Here is a 15,279-nt window from a genome sequence, read left to right on the forward strand (position 1 = left end):
TGTGAATTGAAATATTGTAATGATTATTTTATTATTTTAAGATAAAATTATTAAATCAATTAAGGGGATATTATAGCCTTTTCATAATGTTTATTGATCATTATCATCAGAATGATTAGAGACAAATTAATTTTTAATATTTTTAAAGAAAATAAAATAATTAAATTACCTTTAAAAAATTAAATTATAATCTAGGATTTTTTTAAAATTTTTACTTTTTAAAGTAGGGTAAAAAGACTAAATTATCCTTATAAGCAAATTTTTTTGAGTTGACATCCAATGATATTATCATATTTTTATCCTGGTATTTTAGTTATAATCAATAATTTGATATATTAATAATTATAAAATATTATTTATAAATCAAAAGTGGATAGCGCATGCAGTGTCTCCCAATACCTAAACACTGGCTTCCACGATGACAAATTGAAGTGGTACACCAAGCTTTTTTAGGTGGCCTCGCGTGTTGATGGAAGACCAATGGTGTGGCTCCGACAAACGTTTTTTCTTCTCCTTCCCATTTTCTCTCTCGTTGCCTTGCGTTTTGCATTTGGCTTTTCAAAAATTAAATGTTTACTGTCTATTTATATTTGTATCAATTTTTATCCTTATTATTTTAAATATTTTGATTTTAATGCTTTTTGAAGTTGATTTTTTTTTCAATTTCATCTCTTAATATTTGATTTCATTTAATTTTTGTATCCAATTTCGTTCTCATTCTTTTGATTGCTATTTTTTAATTATTAAATGATTTATTTTATTTTTTAATTTCATTCCTCATTATTTACTTCATTTCATTTTTATACTAAATTTGGTCCTCATTTTTTTCATTGCAATTTTTTTTAGTTTTTTTTATTCTTTTCTTTTCTTGATTTTTTTTCAATATCATCCATCAGTATTTGGATGATTGAGAATTTTGCTTCGTGATTTTCTCATGTTTTTCTTTTATGGGTAATTTCAGTTTCATTACTCGGGTCAGGATTTTTGAAGATTAGCCCGATTTAATTTCAGTTTTTTAGGTCTTTTTTTTTCAATTTCATTCTTCGACACTAGATTACTAGGCTTTGAGTTTCATGATTTTCTTTGTTTTTCTTTCTATGGAGTTACTTCAATCTTATGTCCTGAGTTGCAGGTTAGTCGAGTTAACTCGGGTCGACTCAAGTTTTTTTTTTAATTTATTTTTGTTTTAGTTTCTCCTTTCATCATTTAGTTTGCTTCAAATTTGACATCAATTTTCTTATTCAATTGTTTTTGTATGAGATTATTTCGGTCTTATGATTGGGCTGTGATTTTGGCATGCTGATTTGAACTGATTTTTTTATTCTTTTTTAAAATTAATTTTTTTTCTAGTTTGTCCTTCAATGTTTGATTTGCTAGTAGTTGAGCTTAAAATTATTTTTATTTTTATTTTTATTTTTATGAGGTTATCTTATTCTCATTTAATTTTTATTTTATTACCAAATAATATTATTGAGACCTTCTAAAAATATTTAGATGATAGTTTTTCATAAAATTGACAAGTATTTAGTTTTTTTTATTAGTCATCATCAGGTTTTTTATGTTGTTGTTAGTGCTGGAACTTGACTGAGGCTTTAATATCACTTTATTAGGGAAAAAAAGAGTATGTACTAACAAAAGTATGGTGGAAACATATTATATAAGAGGGAAAGTACATAACTTATTCATATCAAATTACTCTTTTAAGAGAGAAAGTTCAATTGATTTAAATTAAGATTATAATTCTTTCAATACATGTACTTATACTATTATAGGCATAATTATAGAATATTAAAAGATAATGACATCTTTAATAATTATACATGCATCTATAATAATTAAATAACCTCTTTGAATATAAACTTCAAAATTAATTCCAATATTTTGAAAATCTCAAAATTAAGCCCAACACTCTTGAAGTTTGGAATGTGTCAATCTTATCATGGTTGGGCACCTTTCTCATCTCTTGACAAAAATATTAATTATTTTTATATATTTTTTTGGCAAGTCAAATTGGTGGCCACTATTTTCTGGATCTTCTATTTTCATCTTTAAAAGATTTTTCTTGGATCTTTATCATAGTCACTCTATAGTGAAAATATATTTTTTAATAATTAAACTATTTATTTAATATTTTTTTAAGCATTGGTTTAATAGTTAATAATTAAAAATAAAAAGTCCATATATATATAAAAGAAACGTTTAAAAATTCCATATAATTTCTTATAAACATAGGTAAAAGTTAAAACAACATTTTTAATATCATACAATTTTAAGAATGTTGTACATCTAAAAAAAACATACATATAGAAAGAAAGTATCATTATTTTTTACAACACACATAAATAGTCATTTCAATAAAAAAAATATCTTATCATTTTTATTTAAAAGTAAAGTTAGTTGATTATATGATATAAATAAAAATAATTAAATATAAACATAATAATATGATAAATATGATATGAATTGTTTTTATTTTTTTATTTTAATTACTTATAATTGAAAACTATTATAAAACTTCAAAGAAAATAAAACTTGATAAAACACTAGACCTTGTATTTTAATATATATATATATCTTCTTCTACCAAATTTTATATTAAAATTACAACATTTGTTAATTCCCTTTATTCAAAGAGTCATTTTTTCAAATAAAATTCACATTTAATATAAGTGCATAAGGTTTATGATTTGATTAAAAGTTTTATATAAGGCTTCATTAACTTTTAACCAGAATATTCACATTCAATTTTTTAAAATTATTTTATTTTAATGAATTTAATTTTTATTGTATGTGAGGAAAATATTAGAAATATAGGCATGGATAAAAATCTTTTATTAACTTTTTATTATTCGAGTCCTTTTTCAATACTAGTAGAGCTTGTCAAAAAACATAAAATCTAAAGAATCCAAAGATAATGTAAGACAATAACCAAGGGTCCCTTATAATAAAATAGCTAGGGTATAATTTAATAATTTACTGAATTTTTACATAATTTTATTATTTTTTGATTTACTAAAATCTTATATAATTTTACTATTTTTTAATTATACATATGTGAATAGAAATTAAGAATAGAGGCATGAATAGAAAAGTGATGAAATATTTTATGTAAAGGATTCTTTTTAAAATTAGGAACGATTATAAAAATAAAATATGATAATATTTGTCATAACCTAATTTTTTACCCTTAATATTTTTCAAAAATAAAAAATGCATATGTTTTTGATGCATTTCAACCATTCACACATCCATTTTGAAAATTTTAACTATTTTTCTTGTTGATATCTTCTCGAGAAAATAAAAAAATATTTTTGACGCATTTGCACTCATTTCAAAATTTTCAAAGTTTTTTTTTTAAATTAAAATTCAAAAGTATGCTTTCGATGTATTTTGGCCATTAATGTGTCTGTTTTGTAACTCTTGATTATTTTTTTTATTGCACTAACGTTGATGTTGTTTTTCTTAATAAAAAAACAAATAAAATGAGAAAATAAAATAAAAGTCAAAATAGAGGATAAAATGGACAAAGTGCTAAAGTGAAAAACAAGAAAAATGAGGGACCAAAATAAAATTGAGTTAGTTAGGGACCAAGTAACTAAAAAAAAAGATGATAAAATTTATAGATTATAAATAGATGAGTGAATTGTAGAGAAAAAGAAACCCACCACACAAAAAAACCCCTAACCTCATCTCTTTCACCAAAAACCTTAGCCACCAAGAGATAAAGAGAAAAAGAGAATAAGAAAGAAAAGAAAGGAGAGAACCTAGTCTCTCACACCAAAAACCAACCTACCAAAAAACCTAGCTTAATATCTTCCTCTTCCCCTTTGATCACAAAACCTTAACTATTATTGAAGAGAAAAATAAAAAATAAAAATAAAGATGGAGCAAGAGAGATAGATAGAGAGAGTGTGTTGAAAATTTAGAGAAAAAAAGAAACATAAAGAAAGCATAAAAGAACAAAAGGAAAAGAGAAATTATCCCTTTCATCTCTTTTCTCTACCAACTTTAGCCACTACACCTCTCACTTACCATTATAAGCTCCTCTATGACATTCCTAGTAGCATAACAACCTGTGATGGCTATAAATAAAAAAAGAAACTAGAAGAGAAAAAAGAAAAATGAAACAACAATAAAGAAAAGAAAAAAAAGCGTACAATCAGACTTTTAAACTGTTAAATCTCCTCCCATCGATGGTGATGACTTACATCACTACCACCAAGAGGAAGGTCAAGGAGTGGTGCAACCTACCAGGTAGGCCACACACCTCCCATCTCCACTATAAAGCTAGACTTAGCATTGGAAGCAAGGCTGTCCATAATAGACAACATCAAGGACAAAAAAAAGGCAAACTTTGAACAACTAGATCTCTTTCCACCACCCGCGATGACTTACACCGCCACTGCCATTAGAAAAAAGGGGGGGGGGGGCATCCCATGGACTAGGCTGCACTCATCTCCTTAAGATTTAGATAAACGACTTAACACAATCTGAGTCCCGCGGTCAATTTTTTAACATTGTTTTGTCACTTTCACATATTGTTTCAACCTCTTTTAATCCCTCTTATACACTCCAAAAGTTCTATTTTTAACTTTAAATATTTTATTATTAATTATTTGATTTATTGTTTATTTGGATGTGTATTGTGATGAAATTTTTGAGACTGATCAAACTTTGAGATGGATTGCTTATGTGCAGACATTTGAATTTTTTATGTGTTTAATTTTCTAAGATGATATGTTTTGTATATAAATATACATCATGAATGTGTTTCAAAGTGTTTTCAAGTCTTTTTGGTTTTTATGCATCTAGGCCTAATCTTTTAAAATTTGCATCTTACTCATGTTTGATGTTCTTGGTCATTCCTTTGTATTATTTATACACAATTATTTTTTACATAAAAATATAATATTCACACTTATACATACATTTGCGTTGGGTTTTTAGAACATGTTTATAAAACTCACTAAGGGTTTGATCCATTAAAAGGCCCTTGTGGGTCGACATTCCAAAACCTATTTTAAAAACTTTTTCTTTTTAAAAACCACATCAAAAAATTAATATTTTGTCATTCACTCATATTGTTTGAGATAAATAAACTCATAACAAGTTATTATCTTAAATATTAATAAAGAGTAACACCTCGATCTCTCTTGTTTTAAAACATATCTTGCTTTTTAAATTTTAAGCTTTTTAAATCTAATATTGATTGATGGCATCTAAGTGTCAATCAGGGGTATTAATTTTTCTCAGTAAGTCCAAAGTGTTCGTGTCACTAGATCTTACCTCAAAGTAGATTAAATCATAATACTACTTGGATATTTAGGACTAGTGTAAAAAAAAAATGTCATTTAACAAAAATTGCGAGTGAACCTAAATTTTATAGGAGAAATGAATCTAAACAAGTCATTATTCATAAGCCGATGTTGTATAAACAAAATGTTTAGTGACAACTCATTATATTTTTTATGCTGGGTTTGGGCTGGGTTCAATGAGCCCAATAAAAGTCCACCTAATTATTCATTGGCATGGGTGAGTCACATGTTATGATCAAGAGTAAATGATTGTATTTATGTCAATTCACCAAATAATTAAGAGTGACAAAAATGACTTCGTTTTTAGAATGGATAGGCTTGAACCAACTCGTCCACCTAGGGTTTAACTCATTGTAATTGATCCAGTCTCAACCATGTAGATAGATATTAGTAGATTAGGCACAACAAATCATTAGGATTAAAAGATAAATAGCAATGCAGTTTATCGTAGGTGGAATGTTTTAAGATGATAATATCTTTTCTTTAACATAACCAATCATTTATCTTGGAACTCTAAAGACTAGTTAGGATTGTCTAATAATCATAATATTAGGTAACAACTCTATTTTAAAATAATACATTGCTCTCTCTTATTTTAAAACATATCTTGCTTTTCAAATTTTAAGTTTTTAAATCTAATATTGATCGATGAAACTATTATACACACACACATAAGGGCGGAGACAGGAGGGCAGACAGGCTCCGGCCCCTGCAAGGAAATTTTTTTTCTAGCCCCTCCCTTAACAATATTTATATTTTTATCTTAAATAATAAAACAATTAACATTTTGCCCCCCTTAATTTGATTTTCTGGTTCAACCCCTGCACGCGCGCGCACACACATGAGACTACTATATACAAAAAAAAAAAAAAAAATTCCTTATATAGAGTAAAGTCTTTTAAATTTACATATACAATTTTTTAAAGGTATAATAATATGTTTAGTATTTATTATTAAAATTCTTTTAATATACATGATGCTTATTAAATTTTAAAGATAATTTTGTCGAATTAAATATATAATAGCTTTAAAAATAACATTGGTTGTTGCTATCTCAAAATGTGCAACACACCCTCCCTCTTATAAAGGGGACACTAGGAAAATTTAGCTTCTTTGTCACAGAAAAAGTTGGGCATGAGACATTGCGTTCGAACCCCTTTTGGTTTAAAATAAACAAGCTATGCAGATAATTGGTTACGATATCATTGAATTGATCCTGCCATTAGAGCATTCTTTCAGCTTGCTTGTGTTCCCTTTTGTCCCCTGTAAGCAAAATCCATGGAGACATGTCGATCAAGTTGAAATTCTTACTCGGTAACAAAAAACTGAGCAAGCTTCTTTCAATCAAAGCATAAACATGAAAAGATTTTCTTACTATAATTATTTTTATTACAGGTAAATAGAGAAGTATATAAATTGTGTACACTGGCTTGATCTATCCAAGAACAATGAGTAAGAAAAGCAATAACAAATGTTCGATCTATAAGTTCATCTTCTTCTGTAACATCTAAACCACAAAATCACAAAGCATAGCACTCTGTACCCAATGATAAAACCAAGCATCACAGCTAAATTGCTCCATTTTTGTGAATCTTTTAGACCTTGCTGTCTTAGGAACCCGCTTCCATAAAGATTGCATCTCCCTTTATCATACACTAAGCACCTCAAGTTGCCTTGCTCTCCTCCATATTCATTTATTAAGAAACATTCAAATGGGTACTTGAACAAACTCAAATAGTGCATGAAAACCCAGTAACTAGGAATCTTACTCTTTGTTATGAAGTACCCAGAAAATAGGAAGAAAGATCCCATTAATCCTGAAATAACTGATGTCCCCATTATGAAGTTAGGCACTAGAGCACTGAAACAAGCAACGAAAGAATTTGACATCAAAATCACCATCCACACCACTAGAGAGAAGTAAAGAAATCCGTAGATTGACATCCTCAAACCAACTAGCCAATAAACTGGGGTGGAGTAGAGAAGAGCAACCATTAAAAGGAAAGGAAGAAAGATGAGGGTGTTAGATAGGACATAAGAAGAAACCCTGTAGGCTCCTCTTGAAGTCTCTCTCATTAGTATTCTTCTTTCTTGCAAGAAAATAGGCAGCCCTTCAGTTGAGGAAGATAGCAAGAAGGTGAGGCTGAAGGCAAAGAATCCGATTCGAGTCTGCAAAGCGACCTGTCCTGTTTTCTTTCCAACATTCAAGAATATGGTTCCAAGTATTAGTCCTGCCACCAGTGCTTGTATTACTCTTGCGGCAAATAGTTGCTTGGTTCTGAAAATGTTGCTGCAAAATCTTTGTCCTAGTATCGAAACCTCCTCCAATATAGAATTGGGATAGCAGAGAGGTTTTTCTTGATGATTGTTGAAGTATAGAGTCCTCGCGATGTGGCCTTCATTATGTCTGATCTCATGAGGGCATTGATTGTTGAGAGACACTGAATTTTGCTTAGACAGGCTTTCTATAACATCAATAGAAAACTCAAGCACATTGACATGGAGAGGAATTTGATGACCAGAAAACCTTAGTCTCTCTTCAAGGAAATGCAGTGAGCCATCATGGACAGCATATCCGTTGGAAAGCAAAACAAGCCGATCAAAGAGCTCAAGTATTCGAAAACTGGGTTGGTGGATAGTTAAAACAATGGTCTTACCCTGATTCAACACCATAGACTTGAGCAGAGTCGCTACATGAAGAGCTGATGCTGAATCCAGACCTGAAGTTGGTTCATCGATGAAAACAACAGCAGGGTCGTGGACTAAATCAACTCCAATCGAAACTCTACGCCTTTCACCACCAGAAATGCCCCAGTCTGATCCCTCACCTATCCTTGAATCCGAAACATGTTCGAGTCCGAGCTCCTTCAGTAGCCTTCTCACCCTACTAGCGGCCTCTTTTCGCCCTCCTGGTAGCCTTAAAAGTGCACTGTACAATAGTGTTTCTTTAACTGTAAGCAATGGAAATAGAGAATCATCTTGAGTGACAAACCCGGATAATCTCCGGAAATGTTTGGCATTCATTGGCTGGCTATTTACCAGCACTTGACCAGACACTTTACATGAAGGTATCTTTCCAGCAAGGATCTCTAGTAACGTGGTCTTCCCTGCTCCACTAGGACCAGCAATCGCAGTAATCTCGCCAGGACTAGCTGCACAGTTTACATCCCTCAGAATGAATTTAGGAGCTCTTCTTGGGGTCCCTCCACAGTAAATAAAATCAAGCTCGTCAAGTTTGCTGCATAACTTGTAGGACAGATTTTTGGTTTCTAGTCTGTATGAGGTTTTCTGGCCACCAGAAACCGGTGCCTTCACTGGCAATTCCATTGAGAGGATGGAGGTCTAAGGAGAGTTGAAGCGGAAGAAGATCAAAATAAGAAATGCAAGATGTGAGGAGTAAAGACAGGAGAAGGAGATGAGCTAACACACCAAACTGGGTGCTAGACACCAAGTTGAGCTTGCAAAAACAAGAGTAAAAATGGCATGCATTGGCTTAGGCAGTTTAGGCGTTGGGCTTGACTTGGTGGTGCTTTCAATATTGGTTCGGGGAAGCGAGGATCTGGTAGGGGTTTGGAGAGTTGCAAGAAAACACAAAGAAAGAAAGGAAGGGATGGTGGTGAAGTATTTCAGGTGAGCTGATTGTTGACTGTGTAATGTTGGTGCTGGTGGCCTTACAATCTTTCCCACCCTAACCACCAGCTCAATAGTAGATTTGACGTAGAATAATAAAAATGGCCTTAAATATCTAATCCATGCTAGCTAGCTAGGATGCTAAAATGGTCAAATTGGGACTTGTGTCCTCACTAGCAGGGAGATGACTTTTAACTATGAAGGTATTGCGGTTGCTGTTACGATTGTTATTTGAAAAAAATTATTTTATAAAAAGTACTTTTAATTAAGGTTTTTAATTAAGGTTGGTTTGAAAAAATATATGTTTGGTTGAAATTGAAGTTGAGTAACAAGTAGTTTAATGTGTTTGGTTAAAAAAATACTTTTCAAATTGAAGTTATATATTGATGGTTTTTAATTTAAATATTGTAGATTTAACTACTATTATTACATTATTAAATAAATAATATTTTATATCAAATACTTTTTATTATTCCATTAAATTATCTACAATTTCATCACGTATGAAATTCATCTGATAAGAACTATAGTTTTCATGGTTTTTTGAGCGTGCAACAAAATCAAGTAAAATATCATCAGAAACAGAATTGGAATTGCGATCAAATTCCACAAATGTTACATCATCATGCAATATTCTTCTAATTTATGTAGTGTTATTAAATAATATTAAACATTATTTTTTTGAGTAAAACACAATTTAAAAAAAATTAAATTTTTTTTACCAGATCGGACGCGGTCCAATAAATTTTACTCGCATGAATTGTGCAAAACAATTCACCTGGCACTATTCACGTGAACAGTGCCAGGTGAATGCTTCTCGCGGGTGAATTATAATTCACCTGGCATGGGCATTGTTATGAACAGTGCCCATGTTAATTACAAGAGAAGCAGCTCCCAGCTGTTTGTGCAAAACGCTGGTTTGATGCCAAAAATTATGAGACCCACCAAACAATAAACTGTTATTTACATGTTATCAAATGCCTAGTTTACACGGTTTGCTTTAAAAGTAAAAGCTACCGCGTAAACAAACGCCCTCTTACAATGGCTAACTTGGGATTAATGTAGTTCACGTAAGAATCAAATTAGTGATGGATTAGCAATAGCAAGAATCTCTAAAAGGATGTTTAGGAGTATAATAAAAATTATTTTTTAAAATATTTATTATTTAAAAATAAATTTAAATATTTTTTTTATTTTTAATTTTTTTTTAATATTATCACATCAAAATATGAGTTAGCAGCCAATCAATCAAAGTAATAGAAGATGGGCTGAGCTTGGAAGGTTTTAAATCATTTGAGGAACATGCTAACTGCTGCATGGTTGGAGTCCAATCTGAGGAAATAGCCCACATATTTAGAAGGCTGGGCTTCCTTCTTCTATTGTATAACATCCGTGGCCCATTCCAAAACCTATTTTACTAATATTATATATTTACAATAATTAAAAATTGCTAAATAAGTTTGCCATACTCCCTTTTATTATAAATAATTTATTATTTTAAAAATATCAGAATTCATTTTTTTTATTACTTGGAAATGAGAAATTTTATGTTTCTCGGAAAATGAGAGAGATGACCATTATAAAATTTATTTTACAGATAATATTTTATTAGTTATTTTTTTATCTATTTTTTTTTTAAAATACAACTAGAAAAGATAAATTTTAAGTTAAGATATTTTTATAATTTTTTATGCGTCATAGATATTTTTATAATTTTTTATGCGTCATAGATTTTATTTTTTTTATTTTTGTGTTGGTTTTTTTTAAATGAATTTAGAAATTTATTAATAAAATATCGCATTTAATTTTAAATTTTTGGGAATTTATTACTCAGAAACATAAATAATTTAAAAAAAATACACTTTTTCATAAATCAGAACAATGAAATTCACCTTAGGGTCATAATAAAATTTTAATAAAATTAAAACTCATAGACTAGTAGATAAAATTAAAATTAAACAAAAGAGAGAGAGAGAAGAAGATGTTTTAATTTTGACATGACCAAAATGCCATTTCGATAAACTTGAAGGACATTTCTCTCTCTCCCTCCATAAAACCACACCTAAACCCCACTCTATTAGGGTTTCTCCAATCCAGAAAATGGCGACTTCACTCTTCACTCGCTCTCTCTTCCTCCAAAAACCCACCTCACAAACCCTAATTTCCTCCCTCCTCTCTCGCGCCTTCACTTCCCACTCCTCCACCTCCACCGCCTGTTCCTCCTCTCTCCTCCGCCGATTCCTCCGTCCTCTCTCCTCTGCAACCACCATCAATCGCTCCGTCTCTCGGATTTCAATCAGGTCGTTTTCTTCCAGTCAGAAATCGTCTTCCCTCAACGACCCAAGCCCTAACTGGTCTAATAGACCTCCAAAAGAGACTATTTTGCTTGATGGCTGTGATTTCGAGCATTGGCTCGTCGTTATGGAAAAGCCTGAGGGAGACCCCACTCGTGACGAGATCATCGATTCTTATATTAAAACTCTTGCTCAAGTTGTTGGCAGGTAATTTATTAAAGTTTAAACCTTTACTTTATTTCTCATTTAATTTAATTATTTATTTCTCTTTTGATTTTATTTTATTTAAGATTGGTTTTTCTTTTGTTATTTGAAATGTTGGTATTCGTTTTAGCAATCACAGGTTTTTCTATTGATTTACTTTTAGTCTATTTCTATTGAAGTTAATTGGTTTAGTCATTTTCTAGTGTATTTGTGTTTTGTATTTGGTTACTTATTATTGAGGGGTTGTGCGCGTGCGTGTTCGTGATTTTTTTTTTGGGTTTCTTTGTGATTATTTATAGTGCTAAATTTTTTTATTTGGTACGAGTGTTTGAGGTTTCTGATTGTGTACCTCACCAATTTCTGGAGGGGTTTGAGTGCATTTTAATAATACTCCTTTAAGGATCAAGAAGCTTCATTGCTTAATTGTTACTGTATCTGACTTTGATGAGAATTGTGTTTTATAGTTTAACATTTCAATATTGGGTTTTTGTGGTTTCTTTTTTATTCTCCGAGATGCTTTTAATTTTGGAATTTTATATTTTGCATGCCTTCTTTTTTTAAGTGCGAGGATCGCTGTATAAAAACCTCTGATCTTACCAGAGTAATCTGGAAAGAAATGAGTTTTTGTGATGTGTGAAGTCTTGTTAATATAATTATTGTGGCTGTATGGCAGTGAGGAAGAAGCAAGGAGGAAGATCTATTCAGTTTCTACTCGATGCTACTATGCCTTTGGAGCTCTGGTGCCTGAAGAGGTTTCTTACAAGATTAAAGGTATATCTGCTTTTAAGAAGGGGCAAATGCAAAGGGGGCTGGGAATGACCCTGACCTTCCCAAGGATGAAAACTGATCCCCTTACCCTTAAATAATATCATGCATTTGGTCCATTTTAACCCAAAAAACAACTTTCAGATTGATACTTAAAATATGTTTTCTTAACCTAGATGCATCCTTCCTACAATGTAAAACTACCTCCCTTCACTTAAAAAGATGACTATCGGTCCCTTTTCTTCAAGAACTGATAAAAATAGTTACCAAAAATGGAAAATTTTGCTCACTTTTATTTTTCCTAAGAAAGCTTTTCTTGAAACATGTTCAAGTTGTTTTAGTGGAAAAAAAATTGGTTGCTGCTTTGAAGTGATTGGTTTATGATGTTATTTGTTTTTAAAAAGTTTGAATGTGATGGATGTGTTCTGTTGGTCACTTTTCCAGAATTGAAAAATGTCCGCTGGGTTCTTCCCGATTCATACCTGGATGTGAAGAACAAAGATTATGGAGGTAAGGAGCCTTTTTCTTTTGTACCTCTGTATGTTATACAAATTTATATTGTTGTAAATGCATGTTTTTCTGCTTTGAGTAATTGAAAGTTCTGTGTGCATCTTGTTTTTAGTTTTTTTCTATCTTTAAGGAAACTTCTGGATCAAATGTGATGTGCACCAAGAAATCATGCTGAATATCTTGTCTCATTCTATGATAGTTGAAGCTCGTTCTTTTCAAGTTGGATGCAATTGTAACACTTCTAGATCTTGAGCAGATGCAGAGTGTACAAGAATTTTTTGTAAATTCACTAGGGTTTTGTTGGTAATATTTTCCAGGATTAGCTTTGCTATGTAGTTATCATGTTTGAGTGGCAGGTCTTTTTTTTTAGGAAAAAAATAAACGGGTAAAAAAATTGCAGAACTCCATCAGGATTGTATCTTGCCAAATAGTCTCTGATGCATTGCCAATCAACTGCATTTGCTTGTTAAAAATAGCTTCACAACCTTCATTTTTAAACATAATTCCACACAGAAAGCTGCATTTTGTCTTTTCTTAGTAAGGGGATTAGGGATACAGATTACGGTGCCCTAATTATGTTCTTGTACTGCTAGGCTTTTGTTTGATTTCCACTGAGTCACACTAGGAATGGGTTTTTTCTTTTCTTTGAAACTGTGGTTATGAAAATAAGTTCTAATGCCTCCTTTTAATCATAGGTCATGGCTTTTACTATTTATTCTTTGCGATTAATTAAGTCATGACACGATGCTGTATATTATTGTTGCTTGATGATATTTTTCTATTAGGGGAGCCATTTATTGATGGGAAAGCTGTGCCCTATGACCCAAAATACCATGAGGAATGGATTAGGAACAATGCGAGGGCAAATGAAAGAAATAGGCGCAATGATCGACCTCGTAACGTCGACAGATCAAGGAACTTTGACAGAAGAATGGAAAACATGCAGCCGCGAGGTGGAGCTCCACCTCCTCCTATGGCTAATCAGGCTATGCGAAACCCTGCTCCCAACATGGCTGGACAACCACAAAACATGGGCAGACAAGGTGCACCACCGCAGCCACAAAACAACTACAGGGGACCAGGTGGACCGCCACCTAACAACTATAATATGGGTGGACCAGGTGGACCGCCACCTAACAACTATATGGGTGGGCAGCAGAACAATATGAGTAGGGTGCCACATAACATGCCCATGCAAAACTACATTCCTCCACAGAACAACATGCCCCCGCAGAACAATATGCCCCCTCAAAACTACACCCCTCAACAACACAACTACATTCCTCCGCAGAACAACATGCCTCCACATAACAACACAGGAGGATGGTCCAATGACATGCCTGGAAACATGCAACACAACATCCAGAATGAGCCTGCCAATGGAGGCTACCAAGGTGGACCATCAAACTACCATAACAAATACCCTCCAAGCCAGGATGCTGTGTAGATATGCAAGATATTTCAAATGTCTAGGGCTTGTTCAAGTTTTCGATGATGTTAGACCCTGTAGCAATTTTAAGGATAGGATTCAGTACCTGGTCTATCTGTTGGAAGTTGAAACCTGCCCACAGTTATGAAGGTAATGCTTTAAAAAAGGATAGAATCGTTTTTGCCTACCCTGTGTTTTGCTGCTGTTAGCTTGTGTCATATTGCCTTTCATGATGCTATTTCAGTCCTGGTGTAATGCCAGGTTTGATACCTTACAAGTTTAAGGTATAAGTCTGCCCTGATAGCTCATAGCTCGTTGTTTTGTGGCAGTTAATTTTCTCATTCAAATTTCTGTTGAGCATATCTCTTCCGTCTCCTCGAATGTGGAAGGAATATATGCTGGATGCGTTTGAAAATGCAAGAAATTCTGGGCAGATGAGAATGTGGTCTTGTGAGCCCAAAGAGGGGTGCGGGACAGCAGCAGGGGGTAATCCCTGCTGATGTCGACGCATTCCTTGTCATTTGTCCACAAGATTGAGCTTGCCTTTAAGCACTAATCTCCACAACTAGATTTTCTTTTCTTTTCTTTGGATGAACAGAATTTGGTTGTTTTGACAAGCAGCGTGAATGTGATAATTTCCTATAGAAATCAGGAACGCTGAAATGGACATTCTTGAAAATTAACTTCTGACATTGATAAATAGAACAGTTAATGTGCTCGTCAATCTTACGGTCCAGGGATCCAGCCCTTACCCATGTTTCGCCTGGGGGTTGCATCTTAGAAAATCGATAATTCATCTCTTGCCATGCTCTGCCAAAATTGATTCTTAAAATATTTTCCCTTTTTCATGGGTTATGAACTTCGTTTCCACCAGAATTTGAAACGCATAACAGCGCAAGTTGCCCAACTGAGCTCTTGCCTTGAAGGATATGGAATTCAACTAGCTTATTATATGTCAAAATTAGCAAATAAATAGATTTGGACAAAATGCGGCTTCTAGGGAAGAGGGAAAAAAAGAAGAAAGAAAGATAAATATAGCTAAAAATATTACAGTGGGACATGAAAGAGATGTTGGGTTTCTCAAAACTGTAAATTAATTTTTATTTTTGGGTTTCAAATATTTTATTAAATA

The 15,279-nt window shown here is 32.2% G+C and overlaps 2 protein-coding genes across 2 annotated transcripts; one reads left to right on the forward strand and one right to left on the reverse strand.

Annotated features, from left to right (window-relative positions):
• Positions 1-6,619: 6,619 nt before the first annotated feature.
• LOC18095511 (ABC transporter G family member 10) lies at positions 6,620-8,969 on the reverse strand. Its single transcript, XM_024581519.2, has one exon. The coding sequence runs from the start codon at positions 8,640-8,642 to the stop codon at positions 6,804-6,806; it is 1,839 nt and encodes a 612-aa protein (XP_024437287.2). The 5' UTR covers positions 8,643-8,969; the 3' UTR covers positions 6,620-6,803.
• A 1,998-nt stretch (positions 8,970-10,967) lies between these two features.
• Positions 10,968-14,334, forward strand: LOC18095512 (multiple organellar RNA editing factor 8, chloroplastic/mitochondrial). The gene is made up of 4 exons (XM_024593667.2): positions 10,968-11,446; positions 12,117-12,214; positions 12,653-12,718; positions 13,504-14,334. Exons 1-4 carry the CDS (start codon positions 11,046-11,048, stop codon positions 14,163-14,165), a joined length of 1,227 nt encoding a protein of 408 aa, XP_024449435.2. The 5' UTR covers positions 10,968-11,045; the 3' UTR covers positions 14,166-14,334.
• Positions 14,335-15,279: the final 945 nt, after the last annotated feature.

Source organism: Populus trichocarpa, chromosome 1, assembly GCF_000002775.5.
Source record: "Populus trichocarpa isolate Nisqually-1 chromosome 1, P.trichocarpa_v4.1, whole genome shotgun sequence".
Lineage (NCBI taxonomy): Eukaryota > Viridiplantae > Streptophyta > Magnoliopsida > Malpighiales > Salicaceae > Populus > Populus trichocarpa.